The following is a 27,400-nucleotide window of genomic DNA, read 5'->3' on the forward strand; positions in this document are numbered from 1 at the left end:
GTAAAGGATACCGCCAGCCCGCACGGCGCCGCTCGCCCCGCAAAGAGATGGAATCATCCTAGCCGCCCTGATGAACAGACCCTGGGCTGCCTGGATAGATGGGAGCCAGAACATCATTATGCAAGACCAGTAAATTGTGATCTAACCTGGCACTACCTAGATAAACTTCTTTGCTTCTTGTGCTTAATCTCGGACGTCTCGGCCGAGTATTCCTTAACTTATCTAATTCTCTGCTTACTTTGTTCTTACACTAGACATGCCCGAGCATTCTTCGTATGCTATTCGTGTGAATGACTATCTGAGTGAGCGCTCAGTGGGCGCGGTAGCCCAGCGATGTTAGCCAACTTGCAGGTTCCACTATTCTCGTGTCGTATGTAACCCTGCCGTCCTGTTAAATCGCAGAAAACCTCGGCATCTTTTTGTTCTGAAAGGCCATGGCCGACCACGGGACCCCGTTGTCGGCCCACGACAACAACACCAACAGCCACATCGCCAGCTCGACAACAGCTGGGACGGCCTCTTCCCGTAGCGTCAAGAGGCCCCGACCGGTCAAGTCCTGTATCGAGTGCAGGAGCCGCAAGTTGAAATGCGATAGACTCCTGCCTTGTTCGCAATGCCAAAAGTCAAGTCGAGGATGTCGGTACGCCACAGATGGCGATGCCAACAATCTCTCAGAAGGTTCTGATGCCGATACTCCTGAAAGGCCGTCAAAAAAGACTAACTTAACGACTACTCATGATGGGGCAACCAAATTTCGGGACCAGACCGTCAGCGCCGCACCCAGCCTATTGGAAGAATATGGGGTGAGGTTGGATAGACTTGAAAAAGTTGTACTGTCCAGCATGAACGCGAGAAGTCCGGTTACAGCCAAAGACTATAGTCACCGAGCGCCCCCGCTTGCCTCTACATCTGTCACTATCCGTGGCCTGACCGTGAAAGGGGGACTCCGGACGAGGTTCTTCGGTCAGAATAGCACCAGGGTACTTCTCAATCTGGTAATTAATTTATTCGCGATCCTATCATCTCAAAACTGACCGCATCCCCAGTTCGACGAAGCTAAAGACTTCATGTTCAGAAAGGACAAGCCTCTAGAGGTTCGGGATATATTTACCAATATCCAAAAGATCCACAAGGGTCTACAAGAAGAGCAAACGAAGGCGCTTGCTCCAATCTCTGTATATGTGGACTCCATCACATCGGTACATAAGCGTATGGTCGACGTACTACCAAAGAGGGCCGTCTGCGATCGGTTGCTTCATGTGTTCCTATCCGGCTCCGAGTCTCTCTACCGCACCGTCCACGTCCCTACTTATATGAACCAGTACGAGCATTGGTGGGATGGAACTCTTCAGTCCGAATCCTTTTTGCCGCAACTCCTCTCAATGTTATGCATTGGATACCGTTTCTACGGAGCTGAGAAGGGTCTTGGACCCGACCGAGAAAGCATTCATATTCCGACAGCATGTTCATTGGTCAAGGAATGGCTCAATACGTTGAGGGGGAAGCAGCTCATGGATTTCGGTACTCTGCAGGCGGAAGTGCTTGTTGTGATGGCGCAGCGCATGATCAACCCAAACAACCAAGACTCATGGACCCAGCTAGGCTCGATATTGCGTATGGCTATGACTATGGGTTTACATCGAGATCCGTCAGAATTCCCTCAAAAGATTTCACCATTTTGGGGGGAGATACGCCGCAGGCTGTGGTACACTATTTTGGAGCTTGACCTTCAAATGTGTATTCAATGTAACATGCCAGCTTGTGTCCGCGAAGGCGATTATACTTGCCAACCACCGAGAAACATAGACGACTGCGAACTGACAATCGATATGAGGGAGCTTCCTGAGCCGAAGCCGATCGACCAACGCACAGATGCACAGATCCAAGTTTTCGCTGCAAGCACGCTTCCTGTCCGGTTCAAGGTTATTGATATTGTCAACAAGCTCAATACCCTCACAGACTACCAAGCCGTCATTGATTGCGGCAATGCTTTGGAGAGAATCTTCGAAGACATGAGGTACATCTTACAACGACGACAGCCCAGAAATCAGGAAGAGGCGACACGGCTATGGTTGACGAAGACAACCCTTGACATGCATCTTCGTCGCGCCCAAGTGGCTTTGTACCGACCATTCGCCTTGAGTACGCCCGATGTACCACAAGAGATCTTAACATGCTACCTGCGATCTTCGGTGGTCATGATGACCTATATGGACGACCTAGATGCGACTTGTCCAAACTATACTCAGATATTTCACCTGCACCACCTTGTTCTGAAGCAGGATATCCTACAAGCAGCATTCAGTGTTTGCTATTACATCAAGCATGTCCCCGCCTCGGAGGAGGAACGAATGTCGCCATATCCGTACTCGCACACACCAGGGGTGAGGCCAGACTCATTCGCAGAAGCGTGCCTAATTGCTACCGAGAGCTCAATTTTGCTTTCTCGTTCTCGCCTTATTTCAGTCACAGAACAAGCTCTGGATGCCATGACTAGTCGAATCAGAGAGATCGGCACGGATCTAAAAGATCTCGTATCGCTGACAGTGGTACTATCCCTCTGCCAGGGTGGACCGCCCGACACAGCATATCAGAGAGTTGTTGCTGGGTTGCACAAGATTGTCGACGCGGGCATACAGTCGATGCACACCAGTCAGAACGACATCGCTGCTAGACCAGTGAGTTGTATAATTAAATTATCGCATTCAGCCAACTGACCTTCAAAATTAGATAATGCAGTCTTCGCCGATCACGATGAATAGCTTGAGTAACGCACAGGGCTTCATGAACCCAGTGCAACAATTCCTGATTTCACCAGAGATTTCTAATATGGTAAGGCATCCTTTTGCGGCGTCAATGAACGAATTGTTAATGCTCCTATAGATACCCGATGATTTTACGATGTGGGATATGGAGTTCTGGAACCCGTTGCTCCAGAGCGGATCATAACCGGCGAAAGTGGAGAGTGATGGCCATTATACTTAGCAACTTTAATGAGGAGGCCTCACAGTGGTCCGAAATGTATAATATCCCTCAAGGGAATGATGAACGTGGCAAGCTTCACATTGTAATACAGCCCAGAGTTGAAGGTGTAATTTATATCAGACATTTTTTCCCCCCTTTATTGGTGTATTTGCCTTTTCACGTTAGCCATAACGATGTACATAATAACCAAACTTTCTTTAGTCAAGTCACTTATCGGTAGCACGCTAGACAAGAACCTTGGGTATGTCAAATGACGTTGAATACATGTTCAAGACCAAACGCATTCACGAACTATTCCGCAAGGCTTTCATCATGTGTTGGGTCACAGTATTGTAACCAACAGACTTGCAAGCAACAAGACTGTGTTTTGTAAAGTGATCCCAACCCTCAGGATTGGCCAAATCGTGTGGAAGATATTCACCCACTGGAGCCGGCACGGCAGCGGACTTTGGCCGTGTTAAACGCTTCCGGAGCATGTATTATCGGACTTTGCGTTCCCGCCCATCAGTAGACAAAGCACATGTATCCTTCTACAGAGCTATCAGTATTGCAGGATTACAATTCATAGTCAACAAAAGGTAAATTAGTGCTCTGCACGTACTAGGGCTTATCTTGTAGATATATGCCGCCATCCCGACTGTATACCTAAAGAATGCCAATGTTGTCCGCCAAGAGAGTCATGTTTATATAATGCGTTGACAGCCAGGGACCAGAAGTGGTCCATGATCATAACCGTGTAGCATGATTGTATTCAAGGCAACTTATCGTCAGCAAGATTACCTTTACCTCCCCAGAGACACGCAATTATGGCCACCTCCAGTGATGCCCACAAAATCCACTTACTACCCTCTACCCACCGCTCTCTCGTCCTCAAGAACCCCTCGGAGCCTCTCTCCCTAGCAAAACACTGCACACACCCCTCCATATACCTGTGACTGTCATCGTATCTCCCCTCTACGCAACAGTCTTCCATTACGCCGACGGAATTTCCACCAACGGTAACTCGACGCTGGGCGACGTGCACATCAAGGTCAGGCAGGGCATGCACTAGAGATGGACGGAGGGCACGAGGAGGCTGTTGGCGGGCGATTGGAGAGACGGGAGCTTGTCAGTACATGAAGGCCCCCATGGAGTACGTGCACACGCTCGAGGAGGAGGATGATCTGGGATCTCTGGGCTAGCTGGTCGTGCCATTCGGCGGCCTGTCGGGTGTCGTGGTCCAAAGCGGCGAGATCGTGTTGGTGGCTCCGGTCACGGGCTCGTTTGGCGGTGTCATGGTGCATGTCGCGTTGGCTATGGGGGGCCAAGGTTATCGCTATGGGTCATAGGAAAGAGGCGCTTGACGAGATAGATACAGAAATTGGGGCTCCTCCAGGGAGACTTGATCCTGTGGTCACCAGTGGAGATTTGCAGGATATGTACAAGGGTTTGACTTTGGAAGGAACCTAGATGAATACGCCACAGCAAGCGAAAGACTTGATCAAGCTGGTGGAAAGCGGTTTTCCAAGGAAACAGTGGAAGAGCTGGCGTGAAATTCAATGGAAAATCTCCGCTTGAGTGGTGGAAAGAGACAATGGACGTGGCTACTTCGGAGGCAGGTGCGGGCCGTGGTGTTTATTTGACGCCAAACGAGGAAGTAAAGCGATGAATCTCTATCTTTAGACGACGTTCTATTAGATTGTCCTCGGAATTTTGAGAAACGAAAATGAACTCTCCAGCTTCCGCATCTTCAAAGTACCTAGAGCAAACTGCCGGGAAAGCCTCTGAGCCCACCGCGCTACGAAAACCTGTACAGTCTTTTAAATTCGTTTTTTAATATTTAGATCTGTCCTCCATCAAGGTTCCAATCAATAGCCTGCCAAGATCCGGCCTGCTGCAGACCTCATTCGCCCGCTCCCGAATGGTGATAACGTTCCTTTCATTACCCCAATATGCACTTTGGAGATACGTTTTGGCGTCATTCAGTATAGAAACGTCATGGACATTCAATAGTATATCATAGACATCGGCTAAGTTGGCCACGTTCCGGATACTGTTTGCCAGGTCTATGTCACTGATCGTGCCAAGAAACAGCACCGACCATGGGCCGGATATCATATCTGTCATAGTTACAAATAACAGTGACGTGTATGGTTCTTTTGTGGGACATTTCAACTTCAAGTGCAAGAAAAGATAGTCTCGTGAATGGATAAGCGTAATTCATCGAAGAAGCCAATCAATCAGCACTCCGATGGAGGCAAAGCTTAAGGAACTTGATCAATGTCTAAGAATTACAGGCACGGTAACTATGAACAAGAACTGATGTATGACTATGTTATTGTTATATCTCTCGCATTCCCAATTTTACTTGTAAGAATCCAGAGCGGCTAGACGGCTCTTAGTTGTGCTATGGCTGGGTTTTTGTAAAATCTAAAATAAAATAAGGGGGCGTACTAGCAAACGCCCTATGTAGAAGAGAGGCTGTAGCTCCCTTCTTGCAAGATTTTGTCTGTGCTGTTGTGTCAATTATATAGTACAGAATTCTATTTCAGCATCTTTATTAGTGTTCATAAAACAATCAAGTTTCCCACAGAATCCTGGGAATTCAATGTATCACAGTTGTGTTTTTCAGCAGATGGCGTATGAACACAAAGAGGTCTCATCTGTATTCAGACAATCACAGGTTTGACTGCTAATAATTCATCAATATCCTGGAAACGTGGGAAACAGAGAGAGAAAAAGAGAGGGGGAAAAAACAGCTGGGAAAACCACTTGCGCCTCTTGAACCCACAACCTCACAAAAGTGCAAAAAGAAGTTTGGCTAAAGGGGGGACGGCTTAGCCAGAGAGATAATGATATTGAGATAAGGATATTAATCCTGGGTCTGCGCGGATGACCACTACACCACTGTGGCCTGTGGTTTCGTGGGGTGTTAGTTGAAGTCACTTCATTTAGACTTATATAGCTTTTACTGAAGGACGAAAAGTCATTGCTACTGGTCGTGGTGCACGGATGAAAGAGTGGCTGTGTTACTTCTTGGTGGAACAACAAAGTTTTGACTTGGAATGGGTGAGCAGGTTTGAGAAAGCATCCCGAGTCTTGGAGACTCAATCCATACCCCTAGCCTCTCTGAAACATTCGTTGCCATAATAATTTCATTTATTGCATTTTCAGTAAGTGTCCCCAGTGGAAATGCCGTCGATTCTGTAGTTCTTGAACTTTCTTGCCGGAATATTCTTGCTGAAGAGCAAGTCGAGTTCTTCGTAAGTTCGGCCACGAGTCTCTGGAACACGGAAGAATGCCCATGCGTAACATATAGCAGCTAGACCGCCGAAGAAGAACCCGAGCTTTCCTTGCATGTTGGCCTGTAATATTGGATCAGCGTCATGACAGAACGAAAGTTCTTGATAAACCTTACCTGGTCAGGATTGATCATATACGGAATAGCCACCGTCATTATGATTCCTATCACTCCTTGAGCGGCTGTAGCCACGGCAATCGTCTTTGACCTGACTCGCGCTGCTGAGCACTCGCCGAGCAATGTGAAGCAGACTGGGCCGATGGACAAGTCATATGCGAAATTCCAGATGAGCATCAGCGCGGATTCAGCCCATGCCACGCCCGATGGTCTGCCAGGTACACAGTCAAGGATACCGATGAGCAACTGCAGGACAATCAAAATGCCAAGTCCTTGCACGTAGATCGGCCGACGGCCAAATCTCAGCATCAGGAACCATGAGCCGATTGTACCAACAAATCCGACCGCTATTAAAGTGTTAGATCCCTTTACTTCCATTTATTAAAGGAAAATGTCACTGACCTAGAAAACCAATGCTCATATAAAACGAGTCTTCGGTGGCCAAGCCTGCCTGCTGGAAGAAATATGTTCCATAGTTAATCAGGTAGATGCCGCTCAAAACCTGGGTGCAGTAGACGCCAATGGATATTTCCGTTCGCCTCCAGTTTGCCGATTTAAAGCAATCGAGATACGTGCTACCCGCCTCCATTTCTCGCTCCAGTCGATCCGTCTCAGCAATAACTGCGAGTGTTGCGGTGACATTGACAGACTCAGACGATAGGCGCCTCAGAGAGTTCTCGGCCTCCTGCATTCTGCCTTTCCCCACTAACCACCATGGACTTTCTGGTACAAAGAACATGCCCGGCAGGATTATCAGCACCCAGAACCATTGAAGCGCGAATGGTATGCTATATGCCCAATGGTCTGAAAGCTTGGACGTGCCAGCTGTTACTCCGTTGGCAAGTAATTGACCCATGACGAAACACAAGTTGGTATAGCTGGTTAGATGTCCTCTCAGTGCTAATGGACACACTTCTGATGCATATGCCGGCGCAATGACCACATAGCAACCGAGTACGAGTCCGCCAATGAGCTCTCCGACGAGAAGCACAGGAAGAGAGCGAGCGAAGAATTGGATGAAGACCAGCCCTGCTGTAAGAATGACACAGGCTGCAAACGTGTACTTGCGGCCAAACTTGTCCATAGGATAGGCCGACACCAATGCGCCCACCACCTGGCCAATCGGGTTTCCCATTGACAAGCCTGTCTGCCATGGTGCACCTGGATTTCAGAGTCAGTGATAGCAGCCACTGTGTATTATCGTTTTACGCACTGATAATATACTGAAGATTGCAAATTAGCCCAGTACACGCTCAACAAGTAGCTATAACTCACCTCTCCCTCATACTCGTAGCCAAAATCACGTTGGAACTGAGGAGTTGCGTACAGGTTACCAAGGAGTTGCGGATCGAACGCCAGCATGATTACACCAAGAGACACGAACATAGACCATCCTACAGCTGTCGGGTATAGCTTGACAGCTTCGACGAAGGACAGCTCATGTTCCTGATGAATCGCTTCGGCAATCACCGCATCGCTTGCACCGGGCTTTGTGTCATCTCGTGCACGATCGGATGCCATGGCTGCTTCGGTGAACAGCGGTGTTTCCTCGTCTGACAGGTTTCTTCTTGGAGTGAGAAGCTGCCAAAAGACCGACTTTCGCCGTGGTACATACGATCCAAGGCCCTGGGCCTGTGCAACATGGCTGTCATGTGCCATTTTATTGACCGTTCTTATCGCACCATGCCCTGCAGGTGCCAGGGAGGTATACCCATGTATTCATTTAGTCCCAGCAACTAGCCTTATCAGAAGACGTTCCGGGTGAGGTTGGGGATTGTCATGAGGGGTCGAGTCCTTGGTTTCGTTGGCAATGGGGACTCTCGTTGATTCCGGCGCGAGTTGCCGAACTACTGATAGCGAGGATGGAAACGTTGCATGGGAATTGATGGGCAGCTACAATAGACTAAACCTCGTTATTGTTAGTGAGATAGCGGGTCCAAATGATTCAGTGCTTCGAGCAATTATCTCAGTACCTAGACGCTTAGGGAGCCTCATCTTCGTTGTGAAGTATCGCGGCAAGAACGAATTTTGACTTACTAGCCGCTGGGTTGATGAGATAACATGAACACTTTACACTGAGGCAGCAATCATGTAATTATTGACTCGAGATCTACGCCGAATGGCGTCCTGTCATAACAGCCCTCTTTGGGCGTGCGGATCCGTCCAGCCGCCGGAGAACCGTGTAGGCCCGCATTGTTTGTATCTTGCCCGACAATCAAAACCTTGCGTTGTTTGCTTTCTGAGGTTTCTGTGCGAATAATGAACAGAGGTAAGAGGGAGTTATTCAAGCCCTAGTATCTCACTCAGAGGGTTTAACGTCTCCAGGCGGTAAGGGCTGGCGGTGCAAAGACCGGATAGAATTCCATTTATGGTATACACATTTGCCTTCTAACATCTAACATTCATATAGAAGGCGTATAGATCGACTTTCTTAGCGAACCTGAATATCACTGTTGCTATTTGCATCGTCTAGGCAAAGCCGTTTGACGCTCGGTCTCTCATTTGGCAAATACTCGACTATCTTGACTTGGACCTGGAATAGAGGCTCTCTCGTCGATGCGTTGTGGGACCTTGCTCCACCTCTATTGCAGACAGGTTGTACCGTATTCGAGTCAATTCGACCTCCGAGCCGTGATACTGTTCTAGAATCACGCTGGATTGAATTTCAATGATATTGCTATTTATATACTATCTAGACCTTCGAGAGCAATAATAAACAAGTGCGCCGAAAGTTCTTATTATTGATAGTCACCTTCCTGCCCTAGACGAAGCAAGCATCTTTCCACGTCTCACCGCACTCCGCACCAAGCATCCCTTGCTGGCACAAGCAACACGAAATCGATTACGGTAGTATCCTGGAAAATGCGAGCATGTCATTTCTAGATTATCAGTTTTATTGTCTTAAATTCTTTGCAAATAGAACTCTAAAGACTAGCAACAACAATCGACAACTTGGCACTTCAATGGTTCATTCTCGTAGGATCCTCAATAGCTGGTTGGACCAAGCAGTATTGCGCAAAGCGAAATGACAGGATCATCCCCCTAGGTTCGGATTTCCTTTTGCAATCTATCTTGTCTACGGGGTGGTTTCTTATGTCACACATATTTTGGACCCACAAGATGTAAGTAACAAGCTGCACCTTTCGCATATATCCAGCTAACTGAGGGGTTATGCTACGATGCAATGATTCCGGGAACGCTTACCTTTAACACATGAGTGAGATTTGGATGTGCTTCCAAAGTCTTCTCGGAAGTGTTCACGTCATGTCTACTTCTTAAGTTCCAACCCTTACAACCACGTACTGGGCATGGATATATAGCCTGATACTACAAAGTCTGGTCATGCTAGTCAACTTCTATTTTCACAACATTACAAGCTCCCACCTGAAATTCTATACTTTATTTTGGAAGACTACGATTCCAGAAGAAGTGCCTGAGGTCTATATACCCATATCTCCATCTGATAAGCAGCATGCCGAGCCGATGCTAGACATCGTACTTCCAGTAGTGATGCCCATGAACTGCGTAGCCCGTGAAGCCTGCATGCTCCGCCTCGAATATTGTCGACTCTCTGACCTCCAAGGCCTTATGGTGCCTTGCAGATGTTGCCGGCCTGAGCACAACATCATGCTCGTCGCGCGGGCCAATTAGTCCCATCTCTATGTTCGGGTTTCTTAGGCGTGGAACCATCGTTGAAGAGATAGCGAGAAGTTCGAAGCACATTGCACTCTATACAATGCTCGCCATTAACCAGAATAGCCAATGTGTTACGGTTGCTCGACAGCTTGCGGGCTTCAAGCATTGTGTTCGCTCAGTCCAAGCAGCTCGGATAGCAACTGGTTGCTTAATACGGAGATCTCGTTTCAGGACATTCGCTGTGGTGGAATGTGATGGAAATTTGGCCAGAGGCCATCAGAACCTCTAGGATCCGTCGTGTCTGCTGGTGAATATCTGGCTGCTGCGAGGAAAGTGATGTACATCCATACTGAGTAGTCCGTACCACAATACATGCATGGTTGTGGGCGGATGGGACGTGGAGATTGAGGTCGGATTTCAATATATAGTCGCGAGTTTTCGAAGAATATTGCGTCTGAGACTGGAGGGTATGCGGATACCAGAACTAGTTCCTTGTGACGAGTAACAAGTTAGTCTCTTGGAAAGCAGCATGGCAAAGCAAAGACGTTGCTAATATTCTACAATAGAATCTCCAAGGAGACTAGAAATCCTATTCCACTATATCGTTGCCTATCATTCACTCAAATGACCTAGCACCTAATCGTTAGTCTAGTTATACAGGGTATCGTCTATCTGTCTATGATTCGCTAACTTTTCCCGAACTCCAAACGCTTGCGAAACCCACGACGAAATCACAGAAACCGCACGCCATCATAGATGCCTGTCCCAGTCTTCACGACTAGCAGATCTCTTCATTTCACCAACAGTCAAGCCACGTTCCGGATCCGGCACTCTTTCTTGTATGACCTCCACACTAACGGTCTTGATTATTCCCATCGGCCATACCTCAATGCCGTCGGCGCTTCCGATAAGTTGACCATCGAAGCTATCCAAATCGGGACTCTCCAAAACAAAATGTGATCCAGTGCTGTTTTCTCTCGAATGCATACTGATCTTGGATTTTTTAGACGTCCTAGACAATATCGACACGACGTCGTCATCCTCTCTTGCATTGGCCGCTGCGCTCAAAGCTTGACTAATTGGCCGGATGCGACTTGATAACAACGAGGCGATGGGAAGAATGTTGGCAGCTATAATGCCAAGGTTCTGCTCTAGGCTACATATTCAGAGTTAGCAGAAACATCTTACAGGGGTGGCTCTGTTCACTTACACTGCTAGTATAGTACAAACTGTTTTGTAGAGTATTTGATCATTAGAAGTTACGAGGGAAATATAGTACGTTCTGGCGATTACAAGCGCGGCAATACTATACATATATTAGTTTCCAAAGTTGATTGCGGAAAGAGGATCGGGACTTACGCGACGGTCAAAATTGAAAGGATATAGAACGGCCAGCGAAGTCCTCGTTGAATACCGAGATCCTGGATGACAATGATTGGAAACAAAGCAATGAACAACCCAGAGAACACGTCAAAAGCGCCCTGGAAATATCCAAATCCCTGCTGAATGTTGATACTCCAGCAGTTTCCAGCAATAGACGTATTCCATAACTTCTCCAAAGGTCTGCACTGTAACAGGGTTGTGAGGCAGTAAACGAAGTTGATGAAGAGTAGTGACACAATTTGAGTCCCCAGAACAATCTTCCACGCTCTAATCCGTGACACCAGTCGTAGAAAATACAGACAGATCGATACTTTGCTCAATGTCGAGCCCATATTGAGCCATGGTTGGGAGAGGTGGTCGAATTTTATAGCAACGATAAGGCTCATCTTGTTGGCTCCCTCGACCAATGTGAATATTGCACCAACCAACCCAAGGAGCTATTATTTTTGTCAATCTCTGGTTCCTTCCAAAAGTCCGCGTGGGGTGGAGAAAGCTACCATTGCCAGGCCCAAGAAGTAATCGTCCGATACGACATTGCGATTGATCCTGATCTTCACACAAAACCGTAGTAAACTGGTAAGGAGGGCCACTATAGTCGATATGATCGATACAGCGAGCAATGCCGGTGCCGGTGCCATCTCGGTCAAAGTTGCATCTGGCCCCAGTCCAGACATGTTCACGACCGTGTCCGTGAGCTTTCGAATATCTAACAGGAACTCGCCCGGTAGTTCATTGTGCTGTTGGTGCTGATCAATTCACCTTTTAAAACCCAGAACCCAAGATCTTGAGAGAGTAATGGGTATAATGTGACATTGGAAAACATCTGGCAAAAGACAGGAACCCCCGACTGGCTGGCTGAGTGTGTGGGGGCCTGAATATGTAATATAGAAAACTTCTAGAAACTGAGCCCAAGCAACAAGTGCCAATCACAAGTATGTAAACAGGGGATGCCCAATCATCTAACCCGCCAAAAAGAAACAGGAAGGCCACTTGGGACTCCGCCGATTGGCAAACTAATGCATACCTACAGAAGAACTGGGGAAACAGTTGCGCAGATCGCCATGGTCGGCATCGTAGTCGCTCGCTAATTGCAGCATGCATCGGCGCAATCAGGCTAAAACGGGATCGTTGGTTGCTTTTCATGCCCTGACGAAGGAGGTCCTCGTAAAAGGGTTTCTCAAACGTCCACGGGAGTCAAGAACATTGGAGATCCGGCCCCATAGAATACGTTGTATTATTGCTGTTATATGCGGCCTGTACTTGTTAAGACCCAAAGTGGAAATGGCCAGGCTATCATGTGTCGCGTATATGCACCGGTGAGGCCGGCTATGACGGCGAATTCCATTCATGGCCCGCAGATAAAGTAAACAAGTCCGACTGTGCCGCTGAAAAATGCACCACATGCTTTATGAACCCAGCCTGTTCAATAGTTGCTGGCTTAACCGCTTGTAGAATCGCATATGAGCTCTTTATTCTTCTCCGTTAGCGACACGCAATTAGGAAGGTATGACATGTTGCACAAGATACATATAGCTTGTGTCTGTAATAAATAGATGTGGTGGCTGCGGTCACAGCTTTTGACTCACGAGACACCTCCAGAGCGATCAAGTTCAAAAATACACTAGCTGCCGCGCCAGCTGCGTGCTAAAGTGCCACAGCGATTGTATGTATCGTTCTCTCCGTCTGCATTGATTTTTCTTGGGCGTATAAATAGAATAAGAAGTTTGAGGACAAGGGAGTAATTGTCTGATCGACGTTGTAGAAGCTTCAAATCATTCTCGAAGGTCTCTAGCGCAAGCGCCCAGGGGAGCTCGGCGCTGTCCCCGGAGGTTTCAGTGGACCATATACTGAAACGCCCACTAAATAAGGTACAGCATATCCGAATTTCGTTATGTAGGTAGCTGAGCTTGCCAATGGTTCAGACATCCATGTGCTGTGGTCGTATATCCCCAAGTATTTCACGTGCCAGCAAAATGGTGCTATTATCACCGACCGCATTCAAGTGTTGTCGCACTGTCGGTTGATAAGCTTCATGCGATTAAGCAAAAGCAAATCATACGCAACATGCATGTTGGAACAGACTGGGCTGATGAGCCTATCGCAAGATATTACAGTACTATGAACAACTATACCCAGATTTGACCAGTCTAAAGACCAGAACGACTAGAATCTAGCTTCCACCTTCTTTTCGGTATCTTGCAAAGCCCAAGCGCTCGACCTATCCTTGCTCCGTACAGCTATTGCCTGTGCAGCAGTGAAGCCCTTGGCTTGCACGGCTGGATTGTATCCGAGCTTATTGATCTTTCCCACGGTGGCGGAGTCAACCTTGGGCGCCTCACTCCTATCAGGTCGGCAGTAGACAGTCACGACAGCAGCTCCGCCAAGTCCGAGGTTGTGCTGCAGCGCATACTTGGTGTGCGGGACCCCTCTGTTGTTGGCCCATCCTCTCAAATGCCAGACAAGTTCAGCACATTGCGCGATACCGGTCGCGCCGAGCGGGTGACCTTTAGAGATGAGACCACCAGATGGGTTAATAACCATCCTACCACCATAGGTTATGTCACCGTTTCGTACCATCTCGTGCGCCTTGCCTTTCTCACAAAGGCCAAGGGCGTCTATCGTTATCATCTCGTTGGCCGAGAAGCAATCATGTAGCTCGCAGATCTGAAAGTCACTGGGTTGGACTCCAGCTTCTGCCATAGCAGTCTTTGCGGCATATTGGGACATCTCATAACCCATCAAGTCAATCGAGCTCTTCGAGAACAAACTAGGAGCATCAGTGGCCAGGGTTTGGCCAGCGATCAGTATCGCCTGGTCTTTGAGGTGCGGTCGCGCATCCAAAAAGTCCTGAGAAACAAGGACAGCAGCTGCACCGCCGTCCGAAGTTGGGCAACACTGAAGCTTGGTAAGAGGTTCATGGATCATTGGCGCTTTTAGTACCTGGTCCAATGTGTAGACGTCCTGAAATTGTGAGTACGGATTGCGGCCGGAGTGTTCATGATTGATTCTAGCGATCTCTGCGAAATCCTCTGCCTTTGCGCCGTATCTACGATAATTAAGTCAGCATACGGGTACAAGCCGGTGTCCTAGACGTTTCTTACTTCTCCATATATTCCCGTCCCGCGTTGCCAAACATTTGAGCGGCTCCGGGAGAATTGGTGATGCCTCTAGTTTCTGCCATCATTTGAACAGATGTGCCAGTTGGGTTTTCTCTGTCGTTGAAGAAGCTCTGCAGACTTCCGCGCATCATCTTCTCGAAGCCCACAACCAGGACACAGTCGGCGCCACCATGAGCTACAGCGTTTCTCCCGAGAGCCAAGCCGGTCGAGCCGGTCGAGCAGTTGTTGTTCACGTTCACAATGGGGATTTGTGTCATGCCAAATTGATAGAACACTCTTTGCCCACATGTAGAATCGCCATAACAGTAGCATGCAAAGCCCTGTTCCACATCGTCATAGGTGATTTGTGCATCCAGCATAGCCTTGATACCCGCCTCGAAACCCAGCTCAGTGTAGTCCACCTTTCCTCGGGGCTTGATGAACTTAGTCATGCCAACGCCAAGGACATAAACGGGGGCCTTCTTCTTGGGTGGCATTTTGAAGTTACTATTGCGGCTGTGCTGGAAGATTGCAGTAATGTTTGGGCGATGATGACTGACGGTGCGAACGTGGACGATGTGATTGATTGGGTGGTCAAATCTGTGAATATTAGGAATTCGGAAAAGGCACAGTTCCACATCTAAATAGCTGATGCACGGGTAGCTTCCAGCCGTCGCAAGGTGCAGACGATGAACGAAATGGCAACCGTTTCTGGCACAGTTTCCTCATCGTGCCATCGGGCACTGCGGGGGAGCCGAGGTTGGCTTTAGCACGCCGCCATTCGCTGAATACTATTGGCGTCACCCCAGTACCCCAGACTCCATCATCCTAGGTTAGGATAGTCCGCAGCCAAGGCAGCTTAACGGTTGTCGGTGGGCGGGGGGTTAGTGCTAGGAAACCGAGATTCGAGATTTCGCATCTTGATCATGACAAGGTTCGAAAGCGGACCCTGAAGCGGCGGATCCGCACACACTCGTATAATCTTCAAAGCAGAGGCTTCACATCCTCTTTCTCATAGTTTAGGTTGCTTCGTTGGAAAAGAATAAGCCAAGTCAAGCAGTTAGCAATTTTGTTAGTTCAACGATTCTTCCATCCCTACGGATGTCTGAAATGTGCAGGCAAATGCTTGTACTAGCAAATGACACAGTGAAAGTGCAAGACCTGAGAACATATAACCAAGGGAATAGTACGTAGTTGTCCCAGGACAGAACTGATAAATGCTTGTGCAAAGTTGATAGAGAACTTTAGCCCTTCCTGGCCGTCTTACGTCCGGATAAGCCTCTAACTCATCATTCTTTGAGCTTTGATTGATAGTTGAACCCGGCTCAAACATGCCTTGGAGAGAAGCCCTGGCCTGGTAATGGTGGAAGGCCGAGTGGTAAGGTGAGAGGGACATCGTGACAAGATGGGCGTGTCAAGTATGACTGGTACAGGTGCATCACTTGTAACATCATGTTCTAGGGGACGAAATATCCTCAAGTCTGACCCGATGGAGTGTCCGAGCAGGACTATACTTGCAGGCGATGCTTTCCATCCGCTTTGGTCGAGTCGCCATTAATACATAGGCTTGTGTCGATTATAGAAGCCCCTTTGCTTTTCAGAATCATTACTGGAACCAAGGTAGAGATTGCCGCATCTTTTCTTTGGTCCCGATTATCTGGAACAGTCTGCCTGATACTCGAGCCTTTAGCTCATCGAACGGTGACAGATATTGAATGTCTCTCGTGTCTATGGCTGCAAATCTAAGTTGATGACGCTGGGTTTTATGTGTAATAAGCGTAAGTTTTGTCGGCAATCATCGACTTCCATGTCCAACGATATGAACATGGCATCGGTTGGAACGGCACCATCCTGTCACATCCCTAGTAGTCGTTGTAAATGCCTCGGCCTACCTCTTTAGGGCTTTCTTGAACAGGATGTTATCTTTAGCTGTTGACTTTCGCTTGGGACCCTGCGATCTGATTGCCGTCGGATGAGAACTCGACAGACCTACATTCCCTTGCGGAAAATTCTCGTTATACTGACAGAGTACATTAAGTCTCCACCCGTGAAACTAGTCTAAGTCAGGTTTTTGCATCTACGCGGCACTTCCCTATACCCTCTATTTGGAGATATATCGCACCCAAAGAATGTTTTAAATGAAAGAGAAATACCAATGAAAAGGGTAGAATCTCAACCAAAACATGGTTCAAAGAAACTCAATCAGGGAAAAGTTATCACACAATAAAAATGGCATGCATTATAACGTTCGAAGCACGGCAAATTGATCATATTAAGGATAAATTAGCAGCAGCAGAACTTCAATAGAGGAGAGCCAGAAAACTTGCGTATTGGGGGTTGGTGTGAGGAGAGCTTCCCCTTCCCAGGAGCATCTCTTTTAGCTCCCTGGAGCACTTATCACACGCCTTGTTCCTTCTAGAAAAATAGCATTTTACATACAATATCTAGACACAGTGCAAGACACCTCGTGGAATAGGTGAGAACCGATCCACCATCTATTTTGAACTAAACCAAACCGTATGAATACAATGCGTAGTGGGGTCTCTTGTGAACAACCAGACCAGATATGCAAGGAAGACGTTATATGAACAACCAGACCAAGCTAAACCAAACCAAATATCCCTCCCATTCTACATGAAGTCCGTACCAGTCCAGTCACTACCACTCCATAGATCGTTCAAATCCATTCCAATCATTTCCAGACTTGAGTTGAGCTCTGGATTAGGTGCCATGACCTGACCTTGTGTCAGATTGGTATGTGGCAGCAACCAAGGCATTGAGAGCGGTAGCCCTTCTCGATGAAACGGTGTAGCTCCTAGCTGCATTTGTATTTGTGCTGCTGCAATCCCGGATCTATCTGTTGGATCGAACGGCGCCGCCGGCTTGGCTTGGCTCACGGCTTCCTGCCCTCTGAGCGCGCCGCCTGTCGTGGCATCGTTGTCCAGGTTGTTTGAGAAGGGAGGTATTTGATATGCCAGCAGCTTGTAATGCAGGCTAATGAAGCGTTCTGCCGCCGAAGCCTTAGCGTTTTCGAACGTCTTCTTACCCAGATGGGTTTCGAGAAGGCCGAGGGCTGCACACATCGACGAGTAGCCCCATGGGTCGTTGTTACCGCACCGAAGGACGCGATCTTCTTTGATACCGATGCACTTCTCTATCAGCTTTAGTGTCTCCGCTGAGTTCGACATGATTACGGTAGTAGAATCTACGAGAGGAAATTAGTCACGGAACAAAACAAGCTGCGAACATGTAGATAGCGAACCTACCTCGTGGCTGATGAAGAGTAACACTACAGAGACTGACAGCAGCGTGCATGATATCTTCGCGTAGAAAGTATAGCGTCCTGATGCCCTTCGAAAATAAACGTTCATGCATCATCACAATATCCCGGGCAGCCGTGTAATAAATGAATTCGGCTACCGAATACTTCGAGTTGTGTTGTCTAAGCTTCAGGTATGGTTGGTGGAGTGGAATCAGATACTGTCGCAGCTGTATGTGTAATAAAGCGTGTGCCAACACCGGTTTTCGGGAATCGTTTGTTTTGTTGCACTCTTCGCTGTCCCAAGGCGGCAAGGCATCGATTTCGTTTGTGATCATTTCCGTGTACCGATTGACACGATCCCAATCCAGGTCTGCAGCGGGTCCAGTCATCACACGGTTGAGCTCTAATCTTGTCTGAAGACTTTGCCTAGCAAGGTGCTGGTATGATGCGTATGTGTACTCGGTGGAATCTTTGGAAGGAGGAAGCTCCTCGCTCTCCATCTCGAAATCATCATCGTCAATGTTCCGTGGAGCTTTGGCGTCAATAGAAATTTGGCTTAGTAGGGTTGGGACTCCTTGGTCAAAGGATGCTTGAAGGTCGAACTCCATCATTGTGGCCCAGATTCGTCTGCGCATCTCTCGGTAGTAGGGAGTGATCTTGCTCGAGACCTGATCGCCATCATGGTGAAGACCGACTATGATGCCATCCCTGATCAAAGAACCAGCGTTTGTCCAATACCTCTTCTTCTTAATGACGTTGGCCCGTTTTGCCAGGTACAACATGCACATGATTTGATAGTGGATCATGTTTCTATGTTTGTGACTTTGCTTGTCGAACCATACGTCACAAGCTTTCGTCCACTTTTCAGCTGTTTGAAAGCCATTGGATTTGACGCCAATAAACTTTGAGGTTGCTTGCATGTCCATACAACTAGAGGTCGCCAGCATCGCCAACAACAACGCAGTAAATACTGCATGCCTTGGCTGGTTGGGATCCCAAAACCTCTCATACTCCTTTCTGAAAGTAGGTACATGGATGATACGATGCAATTGCTCGAATTGGTCCAAGTAGACATTTACTAGAGAGTCTGTTTCTTCTCTTGACGGCAGTAACCCTTCTAAGTCAGGATCTGGCGCTTCAAATAATTTCTGACGATCTTCCCTTCTCCTCTTGCGATCCTTCCGCGTGATATTCAAGGGCCGGAGCCATTCCTCTGCCGTTTCCCTCATGAAAGGAGTGAGGCCAGTCAGTTCTTTGAATGACGACCAGGCGTTGTGAGGGCCGAAAAACCTGGTCTTGAAGTTATGGCCTCTGACGAACTTGAAGTCAAGTCCGTCACCACGTTTGCATCGTTGAAGGAAGGAAGGCATCGGGATGTCGAGTGGGCTGTCTTTAGCAAGTCCATCCTTCGCTGTAGATGGAGTCGCAGCTATGGTCGTACCATCAACAGATGTTTGCTTGGACAGTGCACTTCTGAGCTGTGCAACCTCAAGTTCAAGCTTGCGGATACGGTCGTGGTCCTTGGCGGCATCCTTGAGTATGTTGGCATTAATGTCCCGTCCTACACCTCCGCGGCTTAGGTCGATGGGAATAGTTCGACTTCCGATATCAACGACATTAGAAATACTGCCAGGACCGACTGAAGATATGTTCGGGCCGATAGTTGCGCTACCAGGCCGAGTCTCATAATTGCATCTTTCTGGAGTGCCTGATTTGATACAACGATCACACGGCAAGTCTCGGGAACAGGACAGCTTGCGACGCCGGCATTCCAAACAGGAGAGTCTCACCCTTTGGCGCTTGCGAGGGTGGTTGTCGTCTTGATTATCGTCATCGTCTTGGCCATCCTCAGACGGCTGGGTATGTTTGTCCTGATCAGCTGCAGTGTCCGACATCTTGACGGTCGGCAACTGTCAAGTCAGACCACGAAAGGCTATAGCCGGACCAGTCGGATCCGGACGGTAGTTGAAATGGGGGTCTTGGGGCCCTAGCAGGTGGACCTCAAGTAATGAGCATTGGAACAAACTGCCTCCGCGACGCGTTTTCTTCCTCTATCTCCAGGCGGACAAGACAAACTGGTATAGTATAAAGTTAAGGACAAGGTTGTGCCGCACTATTCTAACGGCGATGCAGCCACGTATCACGTCACCGACTTCGGTGAAACTTTCGTATAGAGATCAGATCGATAAGATCAAATGAGGAAAGAGAAGTCCCTTGGGGCGCATTCCATGACATCGACCTGAGTGTGCTTCATTGATGAGGTTGGAGCCAAGAGCCTAACATCCACTGCTACCTCCGAGACCTCTCGGATTCCGAGACGTTGTCTCCGAGCACTAGTCATTAGGATGCTTCTGATCTACCATGGCTCAGACTACCTATCCCATTAACCATTTTTGTGAGTCATGATTATTTGGTAGACGGCTCAACGCGACATGTGATTGAAATTCTTGGGGAGAGCCTCTCTTGGTGTGTGGTCGCATTTGAATAATATAAGAGGAGGGCCAAGCACAGAATGGGTCGGCTTCAATGGCGGCAAATCCGGGGAAGTTGTGGCAGCACACCCCATAACTTCCGAATAACGTAGGCGGTATATTTTGTCAAAACTTGCGCGCTGCTTCGGTCAGACGTCAAAGCCAATTCTGAAGCAGTCGCGTGGCATGAAAGAGTCAGCAAGGGATAAACATGCTGTCTCTTTCTTTCGCAGACGAATTAATAAACCATGATTTGAAAACTGTAATTTGACGAAGTGATGTGGCGTATAATTTCTCTTCTCTTTTCAGGCTATCTGGTCTCTCAGGTAGCCCTCGTGCAAGGTGCTATCGTAAAGGGCAGAGCCTTTGACAGGTTTATAAGTATCTGGCTTGAGAACCAGGTACGCGTCGCACTTGAAGCGCATTGTGAATGATCAGCTGGCTAATGAAACTCACGACTAGGACTTCGCAAAGGTCATTGAAGATGCTGATTTTGCCGAGCTCAAGAAGCATGGCATTTCCCAGACCAGATATTACGCGCAGACACACCCAAGTCAACCGAACTACCTCGCCTCCGTGGCCGGCGATTACTTCGGCCTCAACCACGATGAAGTCGTTCGCGTGCCAAAGAATGTTTCCACAGTTGTAGATCTGCTCGAGGATAAAAACATCAGCTGGGGCGGGTATTTCGAAGGAAACCCAGGGCCAGGTTATATGGCTGCTGGCAGTTATGCCGCGGATGGCAGTGGCACGTGGGACTATGTTAGAAAACACAAGTTAGTGTCTATCGTACAGCTATGGGCTATGTTTCGAATAAGGGTCTATGCTAATATTGATCGGACCAGTCACTTTGTTTCATTCGACAGCATCAACAAAGACGGCTCGAGACTAGCGAAGCTGCTGTCCTTTGAAGACTTCAAGCGAGAGTTGGCGGCAGGGACGCTCCCGCAGTTCATCATGATGTCACCGGACATGCTCAATGATGGCCACAATACAACACTTTCCTACGCAACGAACTGGGCACACGAGTTTCTGTTACCACTATTAGCCGATGACGCGTTTGCGGAGCCTACTGTCATTCAATTGACGTATGATGAGTCGGAGGACTATGGAAAACCAAACCAAATCGTGTCGCTGCTTCTGGGAAACGGTATTCCCAAGGATAAAAAGGGGACAGAGGACAACGATTTCTACACGCACTATTCCGTCCTTGCAACAACTCAAAACAACTGGAGCTTATCGAACCTTGGACGCTACGATGTTGGTGCGAACGTGTTCAAGTTCGTAGCCGGTGTAACAGGCTACGCCAATAAGGACCCTGAAAACGCCGGCAGCGTAGACAACTCGATCTCATATGCTGGCTATCTTAATAATGAGTCAAATGCACAGGCTGAGATTCCTTCACCAAACCTCAAATTGACCGGTGCCGGTGGTCAACCGATCTTAGAGCATATTCGAAAAGCGTGGCAAGCGGACGAGTTCAAGAAAACACCATATGATGATAGTGGGAAGGTGTTTGATGGGGACAAGAATGTTCCGGAATATAAGCTTCAAGAGTGAATTCGAGAAGCGGGATGCCAGTTCAGAAATGTAGCACTCCTGTCGCTCTACCGTTTATCAAATGGTGTACAACGTGGACTGCCATGATCTATGCAGCGAGGGCTCTTTTTGAAATGCACCCGACGAAATTAGTTATGGCCATGTTGTTGTGGTGAGAATTTCAAGAATAAATCAAATATCAAACAAGCCAGGCTCATCATTGGAGACAGCCCAACTCACGTCAGATGACGAGTCGCATTTGTTAGATGGGACACATTCGGAGGATGCATCTTCGTTCATCTCTGACTAATTATTATATCCGACCCACAGATGGTGACTCTCAGGCTGATCAGGTGTCTGGGTTCCTATGTGCTGAGACGGATCCTCCAAAACTTGTTCGCACCAAGCAATATAGCGACTAAGGCTTGCCTCTTCAATGCTTGTCTTAGCGGTGCTGAAAATTCCAAACGGCCATGCTGAATGAACCTCTTGTATCATTCGACTCACCCTATCAGGCTCTTCGTCGATGTCAGCTACTTCCCGTAATAGCTGTACTTCGTCCTTACTCGGTAACGAGCTCTTGAGTAAGCGGAAAAGAACTTCGGAAAGGAAACAATTCTCGCCCTGATCCCATAGACCTTTGGCGCACAGCACCAAAGTGGAACGCACAGCATCTAGCTGCGGCGACCCGTTCTCCTTCATTTGCTTGTAGTCTTGAAGACAACTCCACGCTAACATGGATATAAACAGCATCATTGTCGGGTCGTACGACTCAAAACCGTGCCGCAGATAATATAGTCGGATAAGTGTTTCCAGGCTCGCTTTCGACTGGGCTATGGTTTTTCCTGGGTCTGGCAGTCCCCTTGACAGAAGGCTCTGCACATGCTTCTCGAACGGCTCGAAAAGACCGATTACGAGAACATGCATGTGCATACTGGGTTGTGTTACTAAATTTACGGAGGGGCAAAAAAAAAAAGGGAAAAAAGGCAAGGCCGGCTTACTGAAGTTTCAGGTGGTTTGGCAAGGCAATCTTGTCAGCTTCTAAGCATGCTGGCAAACTTCTGTACCAGTCTTTAATAGCTTGCCAGAAGTGATCTAATCTGTCCAACGACAAACCATTCTGCCCACTGCCATATAGCTCGAGCGCGACAGCGTTCATTATTATGCGAAACCCCGACATAGCCCGGAAGACGTGGCCGTGAGAGATGTCAACTTTATGTTCGCTGCCTGGGTATTTCACATGAATGTTGCCGAAGAAAGCTGTATCCTGTAGTACATCAGGCAGGTCATGGTTTGGTGGCTCATTGAGTAGCGGAGGTTGAAACATGTGGTAACAATATAGTCTATGAGTGTTAGCTTCCTTGACCACATGCTGTGATAACTTGAGCATACGATTGCCAATTGAAAACGCCCCATGATGTGATTGCAGCTGCTTTCTGCCACATTGGATCTGACTCAGGAGAGTGGCTGAACAGGCCAAGTTGCTGTGCCATTTCAATAGCTTTATGTAGCAGCGACCAGCTGAGCTTGTCGAGTGCGTTGGATGTAAATGTTATGCTCATGATACCCATGGCTTGGACAGACGTGATCTTTGCTTTGTCCTGTTCGCGATGCAATAATCGTTGCGCCTCAGCATAGAAACGATATCCAAGGTTGTCTGGGCGCCAATGTTCTGCACGCGATTGAACAGCTTGATAGCCATGCTTTAACGTGTTAACTCAGTTTCCAGATATGATGCGAGAAGTCTCCATACCCAAGCCGCTGCCAGTACAGCATTAACTAGGAGTGGGGTACAGAATCTCTGTCTGCCATTAAGCATATCTTCTAGGAACAAGTCTTTATGGAAGAACGGGTGAAATGGGTATTCGAAAAGAAAATCTGTAGTAGTTGGGGTTAGCTGTCTTCGAATAGGTACAATTTCCAATCTGGTGGCTTTGGCAAAATTGGTTGCCATACTACTACTGTCGTTCCCTCGATGCTGCATGCGGATAGTCTCGCGGGCTTACTCACATATCTCGAGTAATGACCAAAGCAACGAGTTGTTGGCAGGCACTGCAGTCCATTTTGCGACATCCAGTGAGATGCGTCGCGCATCGGGCATTGCTACCGTATGGTACGGCAATAGATACATTCTTTGGTTATCGTTCCTGATAGATTTTGGCATGACTTCGTCCAAATGTTGCTCTTGCAAATTGGTCATGTAGGTTTTCTCGAACAAAGTTGAAGCTAAGTACGGATTCGCCCACGCACTATTCTTGAGATAGGCTGGCATTTCTTGCTGGTAAGGGAACTTATATCGATATCGGAATTCTGGCCGTACGGAAAGTTGCAGTAATAGGTCGCCTTCTTGAATCGTTCTCACTATAGTTTCGATATCAGTACCAGCGCGGATGCGCTGCAATATACTTACTGCTTCATCCTCCTGCTTAGTCCGAAGGATGTCATAGAGTGCCTCGTGGATATCACATCTTGACTGAAGCGTGCTGACAAGTCTCTTTTGAGCTATCAGATGTGTTTCTGTAGGCAGGGTTTTGTATTCGCAGGGTGTATTTCTCTCGATACAGATGCTGCATCGAGGTCGCTCGGCACTACACTGCTCAACATGTGAGCATACATTGTCAGGTATTGTGATGTCAGGCATATGGGACCAACCTTTGACTTCCGTTTTCTACAAGCCTCACACGCAGCTTTTGTAGGGGTACGCTTGATTTGACGTTGACCAGGTCCTGATGAATCTGGACTCCCACTGCCACGGGATCCGCTACTCTCCGTTGCAGGGAGTAACGGTCGAAGAGACGCTGACTGCGACATTCGAGAATCCCAAGCAGTAGTCTTCAAGATCCGACGATCAAAGCCAGCTGCTCACTAAGTCGTAACATATGCCCACGTCAAAGCTAGGTGATTGGCATCCGGCACCAAGTCACAGACCAAGCACCGTGGAGAGCTCTGTTTCCGTCGGTATTGAGTTTGTAGTTAGACCGGTGCAATGAAGGAATGGCTTGATTGACCCCTCAGTCTACGCTCTCTGTAATTCGGCTCCTCGGGGCGCGTTGCGCGTTGAGTCTCAACTTAAGAACATCGAACTTGAACGTCGTGTGTTCATCTCAATCGTCCATAGAGAAAGACAGTGCGTCGTGTGAGAGTTTTGCTGTGCGTTGCGATGCTGCTATTCACGCACAAAAGGGATGCGGCAGTAGGGCCAGCTGTCCAAAAGGTTTCTGTATCTCCCACGATCCAAAGTCATCCAATAAAACCCCAGGTTAAAGTTCGTCAAGAGGTGAGGGCTGGGAATTGAATGTGGATGGACATGGAATTGTGAATCCGCATCACGAGTACCGCAAGCCGGGACGCGAAGGGACTTCTGCGTCCAGAGGGGCGAGGCCGTAAAGTTGACCGTTTTTAGTGATTGTCATTACCGTCGGATGGTTGTATGCAAGCGATTTCAATTTGCAGCTTCACACGGGGCTATTTCACAGCGGTGGACCCTGAGTATGACTGTGAGCTGCTATTGGTGCCGGAGGCTACCCCGTAGCCTATGGGTGAGGTTATTAAAGGCGCTGAACTGGTTCTTGGTACCTGCTTCTTGAGAAGACGTTTAATCATGCCTTTCAGTTAAGATGGACACATAGTGTGAACGAATGAGATCTCCAGGAGATCGAACGAAATCGAGACCACCAGGGATCTAACGATTTCCCAGAGAGTCCGTCATGGTGAGCAAATGCAGTAAGTTGTCAAAAAAAGGTCAGGAACCCAGGAGAGAAGTCTGCCCCATAAACATGTGAGCACCAGCCACATCAAGAAAGATTTAGACTTGAGCGAAGCAGTCGTTCTCGGATCTGGGTGCTTCTGGCCGACATATTAGTTTTCTTGGCATTTGACTAGAGAAACTGTGGTTTGCGAGCTGGCATCCGGATGCTTGTCTGGGCCTCCAGAAAGTGGTCTCAATAATGGGATTACGCAAAAGGCTATAAGCTGGAAAAAGAAGAATCTTGGTCGACCTCTGGCCAGAGTGGAGCTGGCTGTCTCATGGTGGCGAGATGCCTTTCATTTTTATTTTTTTTATTTTTTTTAATATTTAAATAAATTTTATTTTTTTAATACATATTTTTGTTTTTAAATTAATTTTTTACCGTTAGCGTTGGTACTGGCATCTCCTTGACAAAACGCCCTGCTAGAAGACAAGGTCCAAGCAAAGAGTGGCCTGACCATGTTTTCAATGATTATATAATGAAGCACGAAAATATGAAATTCCACATCGTCAAGTGAAAGAGTGATGTTTCCCGGTGGTTGCACAGATGACGCGTGAATGAGAAGCTATTGTATGGCGGTTCGGGGTGTCACCGTCACTTCGTTGTTCCTGATTGGTTATCTCATGCATACTGGGTCTGCAAATATTATTCGCCTCGGGGCCTGGGCACTTTATCTTTACTGCGAACCACTTATACTATCGCTTGCTTTCAGAAGCTTTCATCGGTACTCATACACCAATCGTCGTCTACGGGCAGCTCCGGTGGGCTATGGCTGGCCCTTCACCACTACCCCACTAAGCACTCTAGCCCTTCCATCTGCATGAGAACCCCATAGCCCACATGGTCCCCAGAGACCCCATAGACCGGTACAAGCCATCAAGACAAAAAAAATGCCATGAAACTAGTCTAGCTACATTATACCATCTTCTTCCATTTTATGCTATTGGCTTTTTGTGTAAACCACTTAGTAACTTTAGTGGTTTTGGATATTTACTTGATACGGTACTCTTGTGGGAGGCATAGTGGCTAAGCTAACAAGGCTAAGCCAACGGGGCTAAGCCATTAGGTCTGCCTAAGGCAGCAAGAACTATGGCTGCCTAGGGCATTAAGATAGACATGTGTACATAACCACGGATTGAGGATCCGTAGATAGCTTTGAGATCATCTTTCTACACAACACTTTTGGACCCCATACACTGCGTACTATTATTACTGTGCCCATCATTCAGTGAAAGTCGATTATAGTAGGGTTTCTTGAGGTTATACCGTGCAATCTTGTCGCACCACTTGTCCGTTGAGACAATAGTGGTCGTAATGCTATTGTGACATGATAACTTTTCAAGCCAAAACCAACTATGTTGCCACTGTTCTAGATTTGAGGTTGTGCAATGAATACTATAATTAATCGTGATAGAACTCGCCACAATGACGACCGGTCAACACTTAATCATAAAGAGTTGCCAGAGGCTTCGAATATTGAGGATGATCGCACGCAATACCACAAGTCCATTTTTAGGTATTAATCAGTCTTCAGTATGGTAACGTTCGTGCCACCAATTCCCTCAAGGGTCTCCTGAACTGCTGCATTGGCGCCGTAACCACCTCCAAAAGCCATGGTTTTGAGAAGAGTACCGTAATTACTGCTTCCTAAACGACTGCTCTTTGTTGAAAGCTCTTGCTCCTTCAGTATAAGCGATAGTTCTACGACTACAACCTCGGCGTTGACAATGGAATAGACAACTGAAATCAGTTGTAGTGGATGCTTTCAGTTGAGTTTGAGGCTAGTTCTACCAACATACTGTGGTCCCAGATAATAGATGACAGCTGCACCGACGTGCTCGGTCCTCCCCAAGAGAAGGGCCAAAATATCCGACATTGCG

General features: G+C 47.8%; 8 protein-coding genes across 8 annotated transcripts; 2 read left to right on the plus strand and 6 right to left on the minus strand.

Moving 5' to 3' along the window:
- Positions 1-42: 42 nt before the first annotated feature.
- On the plus strand, positions 43-3,215 carry BKA67DRAFT_551731 (uncharacterized protein). The gene is made up of 4 exons (XM_046101772.1): positions 43-995; positions 1,047-2,678; positions 2,731-2,832; positions 2,884-3,215. The coding sequence occupies exons 1-4, from the start codon at positions 435-437 to the stop codon at positions 2,947-2,949; spliced, it is 2,361 nt and encodes a 786-aa protein (XP_045960600.1). The 5' UTR covers positions 43-434; the 3' UTR covers positions 2,950-3,215.
- A 2,744-nt stretch (positions 3,216-5,959) lies between these two features.
- Positions 5,960-8,253, minus strand: BKA67DRAFT_551734 (maltose permease). Its single transcript, XM_046101773.1, has 6 exons — positions 7,998-8,253; positions 7,658-7,946; positions 7,596-7,605; positions 6,785-7,543; positions 6,383-6,729; positions 5,960-6,329 (listed from the first exon to the last, which is right to left on the minus strand). Exons 1-6 carry the CDS (start codon positions 8,039-8,041, stop codon positions 6,135-6,137), a joined length of 1,644 nt encoding a protein of 547 aa, XP_045960601.1. The 5' UTR covers positions 8,042-8,253; the 3' UTR covers positions 5,960-6,134.
- A 2,515-nt stretch (positions 8,254-10,768) lies between these two features.
- BKA67DRAFT_531640 (uncharacterized protein) lies at positions 10,769-12,075 on the minus strand (the record flags this gene model as incomplete). The annotated part of the gene is made up of 4 exons (XM_046099407.1): positions 10,769-11,174; positions 11,229-11,324; positions 11,378-11,838; positions 11,899-12,075. 4 exons carry the CDS (start codon positions 12,073-12,075, stop codon positions 10,769-10,771), a joined length of 1,140 nt encoding a protein of 379 aa, XP_045960602.1.
- Positions 12,076-13,564: 1,489 nt separating this feature from the next.
- BKA67DRAFT_590464 (thiolase-like protein) lies at positions 13,565-14,996 on the minus strand (the record flags this gene model as incomplete). The annotated part of the gene is made up of 2 exons (XM_046104593.1): positions 13,565-14,447; positions 14,503-14,996. The coding sequence occupies 2 exons, from the start codon at positions 14,994-14,996 to the stop codon at positions 13,565-13,567; spliced, it is 1,377 nt and encodes a 458-aa protein (XP_045960603.1).
- A 2,133-nt stretch (positions 14,997-17,129) lies between these two features.
- Positions 17,130-19,656, minus strand: BKA67DRAFT_531642 (uncharacterized protein; the record flags this gene model as incomplete). The annotated part of the gene is made up of 2 exons (XM_046099408.1): positions 17,130-17,704; positions 17,766-19,656. 2 exons carry the CDS (start codon positions 19,654-19,656, stop codon positions 17,130-17,132), a joined length of 2,466 nt encoding a protein of 821 aa, XP_045960604.1.
- An 854-nt stretch (positions 19,657-20,510) lies between these two features.
- On the plus strand, positions 20,511-21,792 carry BKA67DRAFT_531643 (phosphoesterase family-domain-containing protein; the record flags this gene model as incomplete). The annotated part of the gene is made up of 2 exons (XM_046099409.1): positions 20,511-20,633; positions 20,695-21,792. The coding sequence occupies 2 exons, from the start codon at positions 20,511-20,513 to the stop codon at positions 21,790-21,792; spliced, it is 1,221 nt and encodes a 406-aa protein (XP_045960605.1).
- A 285-nt stretch (positions 21,793-22,077) lies between these two features.
- BKA67DRAFT_531644 (uncharacterized protein) lies at positions 22,078-24,582 on the minus strand (the record flags this gene model as incomplete). Its single annotated transcript, XM_046099410.1, has 6 exons — positions 22,078-22,705; positions 22,773-23,114; positions 23,164-23,474; positions 23,525-23,649; positions 23,782-24,364; positions 24,424-24,582. 6 exons carry the CDS (start codon positions 24,580-24,582, stop codon positions 22,078-22,080), a joined length of 2,148 nt encoding a protein of 715 aa, XP_045960606.1.
- A 2,457-nt stretch (positions 24,583-27,039) lies between these two features.
- Positions 27,040-27,396, minus strand: BKA67DRAFT_654714 (uncharacterized protein; the record flags this gene model as incomplete). The annotated part of the gene is made up of 2 exons (XM_046106605.1): positions 27,040-27,260; positions 27,312-27,396. 2 exons carry the CDS (start codon positions 27,394-27,396, stop codon positions 27,040-27,042), a joined length of 306 nt encoding a protein of 101 aa, XP_045960607.1.
- Positions 27,397-27,400: the final 4 nt, after the last annotated feature.

Source organism: Truncatella angustata, assembly GCF_020726525.1.
Source record: "Truncatella angustata strain MPI-SDFR-AT-0073 chromosome Unknown BKA67scaffold_2, whole genome shotgun sequence".
Classification (NCBI taxonomy): Eukaryota; Fungi; Ascomycota; class Sordariomycetes; order Amphisphaeriales; family Sporocadaceae; genus Truncatella; species Truncatella angustata.